At 38.7% G+C, this 16,250-nt stretch overlaps 1 protein-coding gene across 1 annotated transcript; it reads left to right on the forward strand.

Moving 5' to 3' along the window:
- Positions 1 to 456: 456 nt before the first annotated feature.
- On the forward strand, positions 457 to 16,011 carry LOC145777015 (centrosomal protein of 104 kDa-like). The gene is made up of 23 exons (XM_082588282.1): positions 457 to 529; positions 1,543 to 1,668; positions 2,249 to 2,401; positions 2,559 to 2,697; positions 3,001 to 3,168; positions 3,722 to 3,782; positions 4,143 to 4,218; positions 4,879 to 5,069; positions 5,357 to 5,487; positions 5,810 to 5,941; positions 7,327 to 7,452; positions 7,862 to 8,015; positions 8,660 to 8,808; positions 9,696 to 9,870; positions 10,243 to 10,432; positions 10,663 to 10,759; positions 11,101 to 11,157; positions 11,482 to 11,554; positions 12,153 to 12,216; positions 12,731 to 12,839; positions 13,392 to 13,530; positions 14,059 to 14,202; positions 14,495 to 16,011. The coding sequence occupies exons 2-23, from the start codon at positions 1,556 to 1,558 to the stop codon at positions 14,578 to 14,580; spliced, it is 2,727 nt and encodes a 908-aa protein (XP_082444408.1). The 5' UTR covers positions 457 to 529; positions 1,543 to 1,555; the 3' UTR covers positions 14,581 to 16,011.
- Positions 16,012 to 16,250: the final 239 nt, after the last annotated feature.

Consider the following 16,250-nt stretch of genomic DNA (forward strand, 5'->3'; position numbering starts at 1 on the left):
AAAGTTGTCATGCAACACAAATTTGAAGCTCGCACAAGCACTTTGCAACAAATACTGTACAAAGAAGTGAATGACAATTTTTTTTCCATGGTAGCCTACATTGCGAACAGGGATATCTAGAACAACTATCTGTTCTATCTGTTCTATATATGTTTTAGATATCCCTGATTGCGAAGTCGAAAACTTTCGAATCATTTTCTGTATTTTTAGCATTTTATGTTTTAAATAACTCATGAATCATGATATCTATGAACTATGATCTACTTCAAATATAATTGAAAGAGTTCATTCTTTGTATGTAATTGTTACGTAAATCTAGATTCAAGTAGGCGAAAATATTTCACTGATATTTTATTTGTAACTTTTAAATTCTGTGCGTAATGCTCTAAAATTCAGAAAATGCGTTTCTGATTTATCAGATATCAGAATGTTGGGTTTGCCTGAACCGATGTGCATCAAAAACCGTTGACAACCGTGTTTATGAAGCAGCTGAAAATCAGCTTCCAGTAACCAAGCATTAGCTTACTGAGTTAGAAACTAGTTTTACAGTTGAGTTGTTACAACTTTTACTTGGTGTTCTCAGTTTGATATCTTATAAGCTTGAAAACAACTTTTAGCATGTAATGTGTTGTTCTAAGGAGTGTTGTTGTTACCCTGTAGCCTAGCAGATCTAGAAAAAATTGCAGGCATTGAAGTTGTAGGCTGCAGTATCAAACCAAAAAATTGTAAGAGAGAGTACACTAAATAATATGTTAGGTTTAAGGCAGCAAAGCTTCAGATGGGGCCTGAAATGATTGATAAGTTTTATGTCTTGCACACAGACTTGCTTACCGTACATTAGTTGATACAGGAAAGCAATCAAGTTTTATAAATTTTATGTCCCACACGCAGACTTTGCAAACACGCAGACGTTACTAAAGGCAAATTTTTGTCATTATTGAAAAGTTGGCGAAGGAAAAAAATGAACTTCATGCTTGATCGACTAGTGGATCATAGCCTCACAGTGGTACCCCCAAATACCCATTTTCACGGTTGCCAGTTGCAATCAGACTAGTTTTGTGAATTATGGTTTAGGCTACCATGAAAAGGAAAAGATTATAGTGCAGCAACCTTTGAAAATGTATCCTGGAAATGCGGACACTGTCCTATATAATAATGTTTAAGGTTGCCCAGCTTGGCGGTTTTTGTTGCTTGGTTAGCTTTGCTTCTGTTGCGTAAAAAACTTAGCAGTTATGAATTCTAGTAGGCCATCATTGATTTCTTTAGTTTTTTTTTATATCAAACCCACTTTAATAAAATAAATAAAATTTTTACTTGAAAACATTCTGCAACACCGACAAAGGTATTTAGAAGTACCTACTACCGTACTTACAGAGGCTATGGGGTTATCCTATATGATTAGAATAGCTTCTGCAATTCAATAAACAATTGTTGATACAATCAGTCAGCCTTTAAGCACCCAAATTCATGTTACCGTACTGTAATTGCCAATAACTTGCTATGGTTTGGGAATTATTGAGAAATGCGTTTATCTTTATGTAGCATCAGCACTAGAATGCCAAGAAAAATAGGATATTCTGTTGTTGGGGTTACTGGCGAAGCTGAAGGATACAGTGCAAAGAATTTGGAACATCAAAACCCCACTGTACCTGGATGGCAAACACCCAGGTATAGAAAGTAAACGCATTGTTAATCAAGTATCAGTGTTCTGTTTGTCGGTAGGCTACCACACTGTCTTATTTTTCACTTTTGACAGACTTTCAAATGTTTTTACTGTGCTTTTACGGTTCTAGTTTGAAATGCTATTGATGTTCAAGTCATGTTTACCATGTCTCAGATCCCTTCTTAGCAATGATACTTTCATTTTATAACTTTCTCTAATCTGATACAACAAAAGAATAAAGATAACACTTTTCAGGATATCGTTGAAGTACCATTAGATTGGATACACCTCTTAACGTACTAATACTTAGGCTATAGTTTATTTTATTTTTTAAATGATTTGAAAAAAGTTTTTATTTTATGCATGGCATGTTTTTCAATATCACTGAATAAAATCCATACAGTAATTTTTTGTTTCAATAGAAAAAGTGTATATATAATATGAAGTTTCTTTAATTTTGTTTAAAGTTATTTAGTTTCTACAGAGACATTGTGTCATGCTTACTGCATATATATATGATACTGTGATCTTTTTTGGAAGAGCAGGACCGGTCTTTATAATTATATATCTTTTTTATCTTCTTAGGTTTTGTGTATATCCACAAGAGTTGATCATCCATTTAAATGAACCATGTCATGTTAAAAAGTTACAAATTCTTTCCCATCAGTATATGATTGGTTCCAAAATTGAATTTTTTATTGGTACAAGCGGGTCTCCAGACAACTTTAAGCGACTTGGGTAAGTGCATTAAAGATCTCCTTGCTTCGTATATGTATATAATACATACATTTGGTGTAAAAGAAGTTTTTTTTTTAACAACAATTATGTGTAATAGAAAATGGAACAAATAGATATGCTTTATTGAAGTGCTTTTCAATTACCTTGTTTCAAATAGATACATATACCTATCAAACAATGAGAAGACTGGTTTCAAATCACGGGAATTGAAGTCTGTTCACATTGATGCCGAAGGAGAATACATCAGACTAGTAATCCATAAAAACCACCTCAATAAATTCAATCTTTATAATCAGGTATTTGTGATTATGTAAACATTACAACAAAGTTAGCATGCTGCCTAAACAAACAGTTTTTGATTGCCTCATTTTAAGTTGTGCAGGCCTGTGATGATAAGCATTGGATCTCTTAACTATGATACTGCGTTTGATCAATAGACGTATAACTGCAGTTTTGATAACTAAAAACCTTCATTTTTTATAATGTAGATATTTATAAATGTTTATTTAGCTGCTACTATTGATTGAAGATCAATTGCCGCCAATTTGCTATTAACATTATTTTTTTTATTTTTCTCTTGTATGATGTGTTTCTACTAGGTTGGGCTAATGGCTTTTAATACCATTGGAGATCCCTTGAACAACCTACGACGACCTTCCAAACTTCAGGATCAAGTTTCTCAAAATTCTGCTTTTTACCTCAATGACAGTATGAGCAAACCTGATTTTATTTCGCCAATGGATGATCTTGCATTTGACATGTACCAGGTATTTTAAGCTTATGTTGCATATCAGAAAAGAATCTCTTACTGCCTACCACCATCAGGCCGAGAAAGTTTACCTACTGGCATTTAATTGCACAACAAGAATGTATATATGTTGGTTGTTGGTGTAACTATTTTACTGGCCATAAAGCTTCCCATTAAACCCAATAAAACTGTATCCCGTTATCACCAGTTTAAAGGAATTGCTGTGACTTTGATGATATTGATAATTGGGGATGTGTCGTATCCAGGCTTACACCTGGCAGTTGAAGATTTAAATTGTGGACGGGAAGGCAAGGAAGCCAATTCGTGTCAACTTTCAGGCATTTAAGTGTCTTGCCAAATACACAGCCACATGCTCTTGAGCAGTGTCGAATTGGCACTCTTTTGAATGTTGAACTAAGACTTCACCAGTCATCTGACATCGTGCAGATGCACGTTTATATGTAATCATTGCCAAAAAGGTCATTTATGAAGTGTTATATTTGTGTCACTGCATACTGATAATTGTTGAACTTGACAGTGTAACAGGTGAATGTCTGAACTTATTTATACAGGATCCAGAAGTCGCTGGGATAATAAGACGATTGGATGTGAAAAAGAAACAGGCAGTCAACGGTAATTGGCCAGTGGTAGTTAACACTGTCATGTGTATGTTTTATTGTTTGTGTAGGCATAGGCTAATTAGTACTTATAGCAGCTACAGCATGTATACTTTTGGACATTCCACCATACTAAGACCATCAAAGGAGAACATATTTTATTGCACAGTCTGCTTTCTTGTGGCATTTTCATTGCCATACGACGTGGTTGTTTATTTTATATTGTTGTGAGTCAAATCTTGGACGCATTAATCGTGATTGCTTCGCTTGATATTTGTGAGAGGTTTAGAGTTCGCTTGCTATGTATGGCACTCAATTGAAGGTCAATGTTAAGCGTGCCTTAAACACATTCATGTGTTTGCATTAAATGTTTCAGAAGAAAATTTTGACGTGGCCAAAAGAATGAAACAAGCAATAGCTGATCTTCAAAAAGTTGGAGAAAAATTAGCCAGGTTTGTTTTACATTGCATCTCATTTCTAACGAGGAGTGTTGAGTTATTTTGAAAAAACAAGTGACAGTGAACTTGACAGTGTAACGTTTAAGTGAATGTCTGAACTTACTTCTACTATTGTCCGCCCGTTAGCTCAGTGGTTACGCGCCCGGTTCAAGATCACGCGACGCTGGTTCGGGATGTGCGCTTGAGCAACGCATTTCAGGACTGCTCTCCATTCTGCGGCACCTAGTGAATGGAGTAATTCCTCGGCAACAACAGTTCAACAATCGGAAAACTTCAATGTATCAATCTCGATAACCGGCCCTGCGTCAAGAGCCTCTACAAGTGTGCGAAACTACCTTGAATAACCTGTCAAGGCTTTGTCAGTCCGAGGATAGAGATCCACAACCAACCAACCAGTGAACTTGTCGCAACTGGTAACACTCATATGAAAAGTACAAATTTATTAGTGATTTGTTATGTAATTCGGCTCTCTTCACTCGAAGAATTGTAATTTTATCCATGCTTGTGAGATTGTACCACTTTTAATTGTCGGTCGTAGTTATGTATCATGGGCTACATCTGATACTTCGATTTTGCCATACCAAGGAACACGACAATAACTTAAATAAATAAAATGTTTGTCAAACAGTACTAACCTATCTTTTCCGCTTTTAGATATGAGCTCGACAAAAGGCGAGCAATTGAGCACGAAGACTATGATTTGGCTAAGAGCAAGAAAACACAGATGGATGAGTATAGACTGAAAGTCTATCAGCAACTGCAGAGGCACAACCTCCTGGAAGATGCTGGGATCTCACCTTACCTGCCAGAAAAAGATGGCGTATCCCCTCTCCGAAAAGTAGAAAGTAATGACATTAGTTTGTATAGCATTGACTAGAAGTTCAGTTTATGAGTAGCCGAAAGTAGTTGTTGTCATTATGTTGGTGGCTATTTGTTGGTTCAATATTAATAAAACAGTGACATCTTCTTACTTGTACTAGAGCTAAATCATCCTATGCTGTAGTAAAGAATATTATATATATGTTGACTCTAGTAAATCTGTCTTTGAAAATACCTTGTCTTTTGTATGTCGATTTTAAATCCAAATTTGTTAAAAAAGTTGGAAGTCACCATCTCAATGTTTTGGCTGCAGATGGTCAAGAAAGTCCCCGCAAAGTTCCGAGCGATCACCTCTCCCCCGAACCCCGGCGGTCACCCACCCCTGTAGTTGAAGCTTACGTCGACCACGAAAGCGCAGTGTCATCACACAGTGTCATTGAACAGGTGGGTGGGTATGTTACGTTTAGTATCAGATTGGAGAAGGGCTTAAGAAAGGCAAGAAATATACATCATACGATATCCGAACAGCCTCTTTCTTGGTAGTAACTTAGGTTGATTTATTGTCAAACATAGCTTTCTGTAAAATCTTTGTTGATATTTGTTTATTTTATTGAAATTTTATGATGGGTGTTACTGCACAAGTCAAGACAAAAATGCAAACAAAGTTACTTGGAGACCCTTTCAAACGATTGGCTCTGTCTGTAGTGAAAGATCATCAGCCATTATGTGTGTGGAGCAAGTAATTTTTATGTGTTCTTGCCCACAGCATGATTCCCCATCTTACCACTCTGATCACCATCAACACCATGAAGAAATGGAGGAGAGCTTCGTGGCGTATGATGATAAAGTGATCCCTGCTCTCAGCAAGCACAAAGACCCTGATCCATTTCTGGAGGAGGTAGGTGGTAGCCATGGTTGCTCAATATGTGTTCTAGGCCAGCAAGAAAAATCAGTTTTTTACGTTGAATCGATACAAAAGTATGGATTGTGTGAGCTAGTTGTGTCTTGATTTCCACGTGTTTCACACCCCTGATCATTTTGCGTTTGTTTTCTTATACAGTGATAATTTATTTAATTGATGTTTAATAAGTAGCAGATAAGAAGAGCCGTTCAATTTGAATAGCCTAGTGTAATTTAAAGCCTATTTTTATCAACTTTTTGTTTTAAACTTTACTTATGTTACGTTGATGTATGCAAGCACACTTGTACAAGCGTGGATGAAGAGGTAGTATCGTTATTGTTGTTTTGTTACTGATATAGCAATATCATTGTCAATGTAAAAAGTATAACTTCTGCCATTCCAGATTACTATTGGCGGGTTAAGATAATTATCTTTTTACATTATTTTATCATTGCCATGCGTCGTTTGCTGGCATTATTATTGTTGCACCTTGAAAAAAAAATAGCATGAAGCTTCATGTCTATGGTTGCATTGAAGCAACGGGTAATTACGTGTATCCAATATAGAATGAGTTGTTGTAGTGAGCTTTTAGTGTGTTTACTTTCAAAGCAGCCTTTTGTGTGTGCCATGGTCCGCACTAACCTTGTTGCCTTGCTTTCAATTGTTTACTTTTGAACTTTTGTTATTTTTTCCCTGTACCCGCCCGATACATGCATTCACAGAATAGTCATTTAACTTTCTTCACAATCTGACAGCGACGCCAGACGTTAAAACAACGTACAACACGTGACGCTGCTATATCAAATTTAAATTTGTTCGTGTTGTATTGAATTACAAACAGCTGTACATTTAGCTAGCGTTTTCTTTGAACATTGATAAAGCATTACATATTTTAATATAAGTGTTTTGTGTTGGCGTCTGCAGATATTAAGCGCAATCTCTTGGGGCTCTGTGAGTTTTCAAAGCTCCATGCTGTCGCGATTATCATTAGCTTAATTATTATTCACCACTTTGGTACCATGTGAAAAGACTTTAATATTGTACCGGTATTGTGTTGATAAGAGGAAACTAGGTTTTCCTCGAACAGGTTATTTGTCTACCTGGATGCTGACCTGAAAAACGTCTTCCTATTTAACTTGGACCAAGCTGAACTTGGTCGAATTGATAGTAGGTTTGTACTTGAAAATGTCTGCTCAAAAACTAACATTTGGAGCGTTTCAAGTACAAAATGCTGAAAAAAATGTTCCTTTACTCACTGGCTTCCCTGGGTTGTGATATGCCTATTTTTGTCATGTTTTGCGGGCCAGTAAGCCCTGTGTTCTGTGCTTTGCTATCAATTTGAAAACTTATTAGATTTTTGACAAATTTCCAAACTACTTCAGATATCTTCGCCCCCTCCTGTGGCCTCCCCCGAGCAACCACAAGGGGCGGTGGGGGAGCCTGAGCCCATGTCGGAGAAGAGCATCAGAGAAGCCCGGTCTGCTATTGATGTCTTTGACGTGCCTCTGGTGAGTTCCTAGGTACAGCAAGTCAAACGTTTTTTTAAATGTTATAGTGTTGAATAAATGTGTGAAGTGTTTAATGTAAAAACAACGGCAATGGTGACGTTTTACTTGTGAACAATGTTATTGTGTCGGCCAGTAAAGTCAATAGTCACTTGTAATAGTCACACGATTGTAGAAATAGGAACAGATATTAAATAAATAGTGCAGCACATTGTAATATAGTTACAGCCTCAGTGGCATGCCACAACATGTCTCATTGCCTCGAATATCGGAATAAATTTATAGCTCATTTTCAACCTCGTCACGTTTAATGAGTTTTCCTATTTACAGTCGCACTGACATGTCGCGGAACAGATAAGATTTCTACCAGAGTGTTAGTTACTTAAATCCTTAAACATTGCTTCGCTTCCAGGTATCTGGCGCGTATTCGAAGATGTGGTCGTTCCGTGAAGATGCTCTGCTTGCCGTGTACAAACTATTGTCTAATGTTCCTCCTAACACTCCAAAGGAGGAGCTGAAGAGCCACGTGAGAGCGGCTGTCTTCCTGGTGAAGAGAGCCATAAAAGGTGAGACGGTAGGATGCTTGCTCTGCGTCTGTTCATTTTTGAGTAGAGCTATATTGTACTCTCTCCATTTTGTTTCAAAGAAGCTTGGTCTTCATCCCGAAACATCAGGGTCGACCAGTTGTCTGCAGCCACTCCTCCATCTCTCTACTTATAGTACAACTACATTATGCATATATTACACAACTTATAGCCTATTGTACAAAGTAAACAAGCGATCAAATATTTAATAGTGAGATTATTCATTCACAGATCACCTAGTGGCCTTATGTGGTTATTGCATAGGAAAAGTTATCTGCTTCATCCTTGCACGTAGCTGATGCCATTGAGTAACTAGGACTTAGGTGATTCACATTACCAGCATTCACGATATACCACACGACACGCGTGTAGATATTGCACATTCCACATCACTTAAACGGTTCACAGACTCCGAACAGATCCTCTAGCTTTCAGCGGACTTAAATCCTCCACTTTTGGGAGACTGCGATGGGTAGGGCTGCAAGCATAGACATCAACCTCAGCCTGTTTCCAGTAGATGGAGAATCAAAACCGATGTTGATTTATCTTCACTAAGAGCACCATGCGATCGTGGTGCCCTTGTGCTGGATTGTAACAGGCACAACTCCATCACTCCTTCTTTCCAGATAAAGTCCACGCTGTCTATCAAGCTGCTTTGAGGCTGCTAGAGCTGCTACTTGTTGACTTCATTCCGCATCACAAGCTCGGCAAGGCAGAGACCACACACGCTGTATCCCACACCCTGCCCGGGTTGATTCAGAAGACTGGTGAAACTGTGAGTGCACTTCAACTACTTAAGCTAGTGGTGAACGAAAGCCTTTGTACGACGGTCGGAAGGACGTAGGTTCGACACCACTCGCGAGCACACGGTTGTGTTTTTATCAAAACATGTAATGACATGCTTGGAGATGGACACGAAGATTGGCTGTACTGTCCGCTTAACCTTCATCATCAATCACCGAAACGGGCTAAAAACAGAAAATTTCCTAATTAGTAAAAATGCTGAGACATGCAAAAGCATCAATTTGTCATGATGTGAAGCGCCGTGTTTTTTTTGTTTTGTGTCAGGTCCCAAACAGCAAATCAGTTGTGTTTTACATCTTCAGATGTTGAATCAATGTAATAAAACGACTAATTTGCTGTCTGGGGTTACGTTTGGTGTCTTTTAGATTAAGCATACCAGAGAAGGCACGGAAGCCAATATGTATCCGTGCCCAGCTTTAAAGCATGTCGTTAAGTGTTTTGCTAAGGCACAGCAGGTGCTCTGGATAAGTGTCGAACTCGCGTCCTTTCGAACAGGGGCTCCGGTTGTGCACAAAGCAGTACTGAAGAGATGTTACTTTATCGCGTTTGTAAACCCATCTTTGTCGGCATGGGTATGAGGTGATATGGTATAACATGATAAATATGTCAGGATAAATTATAGTTATTGCAAACAAAGTGCTTAATGCAGCAAGCAGAGCTGAGCTTCTGTTGTAATCAAGTGTTGCGCCTGATGATGTAACGTGATGATGATGAAATCTTTGGGTAGCACATAACTCATCCCTGTTAATTTTTCTGTAATATGATAGAATGTTTATTATTATTATTATACATCTACTGTATGATAAGATAGAGTATGCGCTTCTTTGTCATTCTTTAAAATGTCATCAATTTTTCTAGGCTGCCCGTTCTAGAACGAGCGCCCTTGATTACATCGTTCGAATGAGCGAGTTTGCCTCTGTCCACCAGCTTCATCTTGTGCCCCAGCATGCCGTCCCACCCTTCAAGCGGGACACTGCCAACAGACTGGCATTGAGCCGCGTCGAATTGCTGAAGCGTCTCCTCGATAAATATGGTTCGTTCATGTGCTAGCTTTTAACGTAGTCTGCATTTTATTATGAGACTTCTTTAAATAAACTTGTCTGTTATGATAACTGTGGCTTTTTATTATGTTGGAATATTAATACTTTATATGTTATATTTTAACTATCAAATATTATATTATATAATCAATGAATCATATAACTTACTATATTATTATATATTATCGGATAATTATATTTACAATTTTCTAATATTGCGTTTTATTAACTGAAACACTGTAGCATGCACCATGTCTTCTGATCAACATTTTACGATCGCCGGTAGACTACCACGGTTAGGACCATCAAGTAACGTAGAAAATGTCTTGTACTTTGACAAACGGTAATTTTGTGGTTTCTCGAAGGTCTGGAAGCTCCCGCGTTGACCGTGGATTCGGTGATGAAGTTCTGTGTGGCTGCTCTGGAGCATGCTGCTGGATCTGTCCGAGAGGAGACTACCAAGGTCATCTTCCAGATCTACAGGATGGCTGGGACTCCTGTCAAAGCTTATCTTCCCAGTGACGATCATATGACAAGGAAGAATCCACTTTACAGGTGAGGGTTGCGGAATGGTGGGTGGCACCACCTGATACTGAATGGAGGATATGGAGATGAAGGCTTGTCTAAGCTAAGACATCATATTCGTTGTTGGCAGTTTGGCTTCGAAAAGACGTTGCCTTGTAATGTAAAGATTGTCACAGCGATATAAAGAAATATTTAGTTTTACATTGGTTTTTTCAATTGACTTCAACAGATTTTTGCAACAAGAATTTTGCTGTTTTCAGGAATCTTTTTGACGGATTCGACAAAATTGACGGCAAACCTACTCAAGCGGAACAAAAGCGGCAAGCAGAAGCCGAGGAAAGGCGGAAGAAGCAAGAGGTGATTCCCCTTAACGCAGCTGTCTTCACACAAACTATTATGCGACGTGTTCACTAATTAATGAGTTGCTACCTTTGTTTCAATGCCGCAAAGTAACTAGGCTACTTGGTTGATAAAAGCATTCGATGGTGGAAATATATAAAATGAAGACAATACTGATGGAATTACCGCAAATAAACTCAGTTTTTGTCATCTCCAGTAAAATTTGAATCAATCTGAAATGACAATTTGTAAACTGCGTCACTCGTGCATATCCCTAGCTGTCTTATGATTCTCTGTGGGATGCTTGATATTTTATTCATGTTTCTTTGAAATTGCACTGAGAACACTTTTGCTTTCAGATCCAGGAACTGCAGGCACAGGTCGACCACCTTCGCTCAATCAACAGCAAGAATGATGTAAGTTCTTGGATGGCTCGTTTATTTTACAATTTTTATAGTTCTTCGTCTTACCCTATTTGTTGAAGGTATATCCTACCATAGATTAATAGCAGGAAGGCAAGGAAGCCATTCTGTGAGCCCAACTTCAAGCATATCATAAAGCGCTCTGTTAGAAACTCGGCTGGTTGCTCTTGAGGGGTGTCGAACCGACGCCCTTCCGAACGTCATGCAGGACCTCTCACCACTTGGCCACGCAGCCGACTCAGCAGCTGTGACGAATCATCATCTTGACGTCATACACATGACGTCGTCATTATCACTTGTTGTTTGCATCTGACGCAGGTACCCCAGCAAGATAATAAACATACAAAGAAAGTGAAGAAGCCGGCAAGTAAAAGTCAAGTTCTTTCTGAAGGTGAGCGACCTGAGTGGTACTACGCGCTATGGAACCAAGGCTGTGGAGTCGGAAGAAAAATATACGACTCCGACTCCTCGCTTTATAACTGGCCCACTCCGGCTTCAGTGCTGCCAAGTTTTTTAGGGTTGTCAGATGTTTTTTGATTTTTGTTCTTTTTCATTTTTTTCACTTTGTGATCGAAATTGAAACGGCGACTTCCATAAAACTGACAAGAACAAACACTCCCATTTTCTAGCATAGTTTTAGAGCGCAATACTGAGAACAAGAATCAATATTTTGACAAAAGATTGTACACTGAAAATTTATGATTCGTCGTTTTGTATCAAGATGTCTCTCTACATCCCTTTTCATGTGCATGGAGATAGCATTAGTTTAAAATTTATTCGGTCAAGCTTTGTATACGAAATATACTAAACTTCCAATTCATCGCAGCATATCCCGTTCAGGTGTAACTGAAGCTATCTTCCCAATCACCTCACGACATCTTTCAATTCACTAATTCTCAATCAAGTGTCTTTTTCAATTCATCTAGCCATCTAAGATTTGCTCATTTTCAACTTACTTTGGCTAAATAATAGTAATAAACTATGTACAGATGAACCCACTCCAAACAAATCGGCTAACCCCGCAGCTGACCAAGACGACAGCTTTCTCGACAAGTGAGTGTGTTTGTTGTTGTTAATCAGCTGTCTTTTTATTGGTCGTATCCAGGCTTAAGCCCGCCAGTTAAAGATTTAGATTAAGTGGACGGGAAGGCAAGGAAGCCAATCTTCCTGACCACCTTCAGGCATGCCTTTAAGTGTCCTGCCAAAGACACAGCCGCATGCTCTTGAGCGGTGTCGAACCGGTGCCCTTTCGATTGCTGTTCCAGGGCTCTCACCACTCGGCTATGCAGCCGTTCTGTCCTGCTATGGGATCCGTCAATACCACCTTTTTATACAAAAAGCACTTTGATTAGAAAACCGCAAGGTTCGTTAGTGCTTCCTGTCTATATGTTTTCTCATTATGAATTTGACTTGTGGTATTGAAAGTCAAATAAACAATCACTCTGAGGGTTCGTTGAGATTACTTAAAGCCCACTGCATCGCCGATGCATTATAACATTGCCATCCGACGAGTTCAGAAAGATATCTATCAGCTGTAAGTTGATTTAAAGAACCACTGATGTAACAGGATGTGCATTTTTTGCGGGGAGCGTGATGACGCGTTCACCGAGGAAGGATTGGATATGCATTACTGGAAGCACTGTCCGATGCTGAAACGATGCGAAAATTGTAAACAGGTATTTGACGACATGTGCCGCCCCAGACGGCAAAATTTGTGATTTTTACATTGATTCAATGTCTGCAACCGTTCAATCAATGTATAATGACGGATTTGCTGTCTGTGACTCACGTAATCAATTCTACGTCATCAACTACGCAATACTGACGTGTCATTCACTAGTTGGTTGTTAAGTAGAAAGTTAGTTCAATAGAAACTTGACAGACATGAAATTGTTAATAGAATAGTCAGTAACATAAAGGTATGTACCATGAGGCCAACATATTTTAAATGGCGTTCTTTACTTCACTTTATTTGTCATGCGAAATCTAAGCACTGGCATGACGCAGTAGTGTTAGAATTCATTAAGTATCCTTATATACTGGTTGCTACATTGCGTGATAGATATGAAAGATACTGCCTTGCTACATTAATTTATAAACTAAGTTTTGAGGTGTTTTAAAACTCAGTTTCGTTTACTTCAAAGTGTAATTTTGTGCGTGGTTCAAATAAAGATTGCATCGTTTATGTTTTGTACTTTTCGTGAACAGAATCTTTAATATCCAATCAGGTTGTTGAAATATCTGGCTTCAGCGAGCACTTACTTGCCGAGTGTGACAGCAAGGACAATTACGGAAAGTGTCCAAGATGTACCGAAGCTATTCCGAAAGCCGACTTACAGAAACACATCGCCGATAAGAGATGCACAGGTACTTTACATTTATAGATCTGTTTGTCGTATGAAGGCTTACGTCTAGTAGTTGAAGATTTAGATCAATTGGACTGGAAGGCAAGGAAGCCAATCTTCGTGCCCACCTTCAGGCATACGTTTAAGTGTCTTGCCAAAGACACAGTCGCATGCTCGGGAGCAGTTTCGAACTGGCGCACTTTAGAGTGCCGTCCAGTGCTCTATTAAACGTTTTTACAGAGTTGAAAAAGCTTATTCAAACATACACAACAGTCATTGAACGATAGTTTAAAATCTATCGTGCTTGTACCATCCTTAAAACCAGGGTAAGAAGAGCCGGGTGGCTTTCTCAGACAGTAAAGTGATAGTTAGAGAGTCACAACGTTTTGAAAGTATTTTTCCGATTTTCTATGGTTACTATCAACAGCATACATCTAACACCTTGATAAAAATCTTGATTTCTTCATAAATTTGTCTAAGTTCCTTCCACCATAACTCAATGGATACTAACTCCAAGACTTCATCAACTGTAACTCTTCTTCATCTGCAGTGTTGAAGGCGAGCACCCAGGATCACTGTCCTCTGTGTCATCGCAGCATCTCCCAAGGTGAAGAGTCCTGGAAGAACCACCTCATGGGAGGGAAGAGGGATGCTTGTCAGGATAACCCACGGAGATTACCATCCATCAACAGATGTGAGAATATCTTTTCAGTTTAGCATTCGCGATAGTTAGCGCTGTCGCAAAAAAAACCCAAGAATCAACGCCATGATTTTTACATATTTTCGTAGGATCTTTAGATGGGGGTTGCAGTGCACTACTATGAGAGACCATCCGCCACTCCAGAAGGGTCATCTTTTACTTGCCGTATAAAGTTGCACTTTTTATAGATTATTATGTAGCTTTTTATGTTTATCAACTACTGTACCGAGGTAATCTTCTGCCAAGAAATCATTAAAACAAATTATTTTTTTATTTCCTTGCGCAGTACGAGCCAAAGCTGGACAACAGAAGCACCCTTCAGGCCCCGGGAAAGGGAAAAAACCCCAGCTCATTAAGTCGCCGAGGAAGTGATCAAGCATCGACTGTGGGGTTTTCATGTCGTTTCATCGTATTTGTTGCTAGGCAACCACTCATTTGGAAATACTTACCTCGATTAGAACATAACATCAACGTCTTGTAACGCAAACTTAACATCGTTTTCGTGCTGTGACGTTATACTTCATGCCTGACATATGACAACTGATCCAGCAAACATTGCTGGACTCTTCACACTTTTTATGATGTTATTTTATCATAGAGCGCAGGTTTTAATATAAAAGCACATACCTTCCACACTCGGATACTGTACATTGTACAAGCTTGGTGTGATTTATGGAATCGTCTGCATTATCCATTACACTTATATCTTGAAATGTGTAGGTTAGAAGTTTTTGCAAAACTCAAGGAATGCAGTAACGTTTCCCTGTGTGTCTGGTGATCTATCCTTTCCGCAAACTAGACAAAATCCATGTGGATTACATGCTTCGTTTAACTTCATCGGGATGGTTTATAACTTTATAACAGTGGTTTTTATCTAGATTTCATGGATCCCTTTGGGTTATTGGATGTATTAACTTAGGTAAAAAGTAATTTATGAACATATTTAAAAGCAGTTTTGGAAATAAATACTCAGAGTTACTCTTGAAGCCAAGAAAAGACTGAGAACCACTATACCAACTATTATTTTGGCAGTGAAAGGTGGACTTCGTTTGCACACCACATTGGAAGTAATTATTACATCAAAGCTGAAACAATGAGTTCTATCTGCACCTACGTTGCACTGTACCACGGCTCATTATTTTGTAAGTGGGGGACGTGTGTAGCCTATCGTGTAATTTATTGGCCTAAACAAAATATTTTCTAGAAATCGTTCCAAATGTTCACTTCGCAATTGGCCAAATTTCAATTAAGTTGTAATTCCTCGCTACACCCCAAGTGGATGGCGCGTTTCTGCTGCTTTGTGACAGTGACATTTAGCCAAACCAGCATCCAGACGCCAAAGCTCTAAGATCAAAGACCCTCGTTATTTTTTGTTCAAACTGGCCTTTTCATTTGATGCTCTGTTTTATTGTCACAACTATTGAGAGATGCGACCTGATCGCTCATATTTTGTCGTCTTTTCCTGTCTACCCAACGAGTTGTAATATCTCTAGGAAACGAAAGATGGGAAAATAATCAGACTGATATGTTTAAATCTCCATTTTACATTTCTCTTCTCTCCACAGGCAAGACAAGAAAACGTTGTAATATATTCGTCAGACTGTTAGCGGCAAGTTGGGAAAAATCAAGACACATCTCCGAATAGTCATGACCTAGTGTAGATTAGACCGTTTATTTTTTGTACCGTAGCCGTGTGCTTTTTTTTAAACATATCGCTATCGCTGTTGTTTTTCCGTATTTAATTGTTACTGCAACGTTTACAATCCCGATTGTTAGCAACAAAACAAGTTGAAATGACGTGTGTTTTTTTTTTGTTCGGAACTGTCCAATCAGCGCATGGCAAGGTTAGAGGATCAGAACAGTTCCTTTAATAAACAGCTGTCTTGCAATCCTGAAAGGCGAAGAATATGTTCGTGTTGGCACTCTCGGTTATTTTTGAGGACGTGGCTATATCTACGGCACGGGTGGTGCATGATAAAGAATTCTGCCCTAATTTGAGAAAATTTAAAATAGTTGACAAAAATTTATTATTTGGAGGATTT

The sequence above is a fragment of the Aplidium turbinatum genome, chromosome 9, assembly GCF_918807975.1.
Source record: "Aplidium turbinatum chromosome 9, kaAplTurb1.1, whole genome shotgun sequence".
Lineage (NCBI taxonomy): Eukaryota > Metazoa > Chordata > Ascidiacea > Aplousobranchia > Polyclinidae > Aplidium > Aplidium turbinatum.

Coding starts and splice junctions, on each gene's coding strand:
- LOC145777015 (XM_082588282.1), top strand. CDS start 1,556: ATGCCAAGAAAAATAGGATATTCTGTTGTTGGGGTTACTGGCGAAGCT. Junction 5,070..5,356: donor CCCTCTCCGAAAAGTAGAAA/GTAATGACATTA, acceptor TTTTGGCTGCAG/ATGGTCAAGAAAGTCCCCGC. Junction 7,453..7,861: donor ATGTCTTTGACGTGCCTCTG/GTGAGTTCCTAG, acceptor CTTCGCTTCCAG/GTATCTGGCGCGTATTCGAA.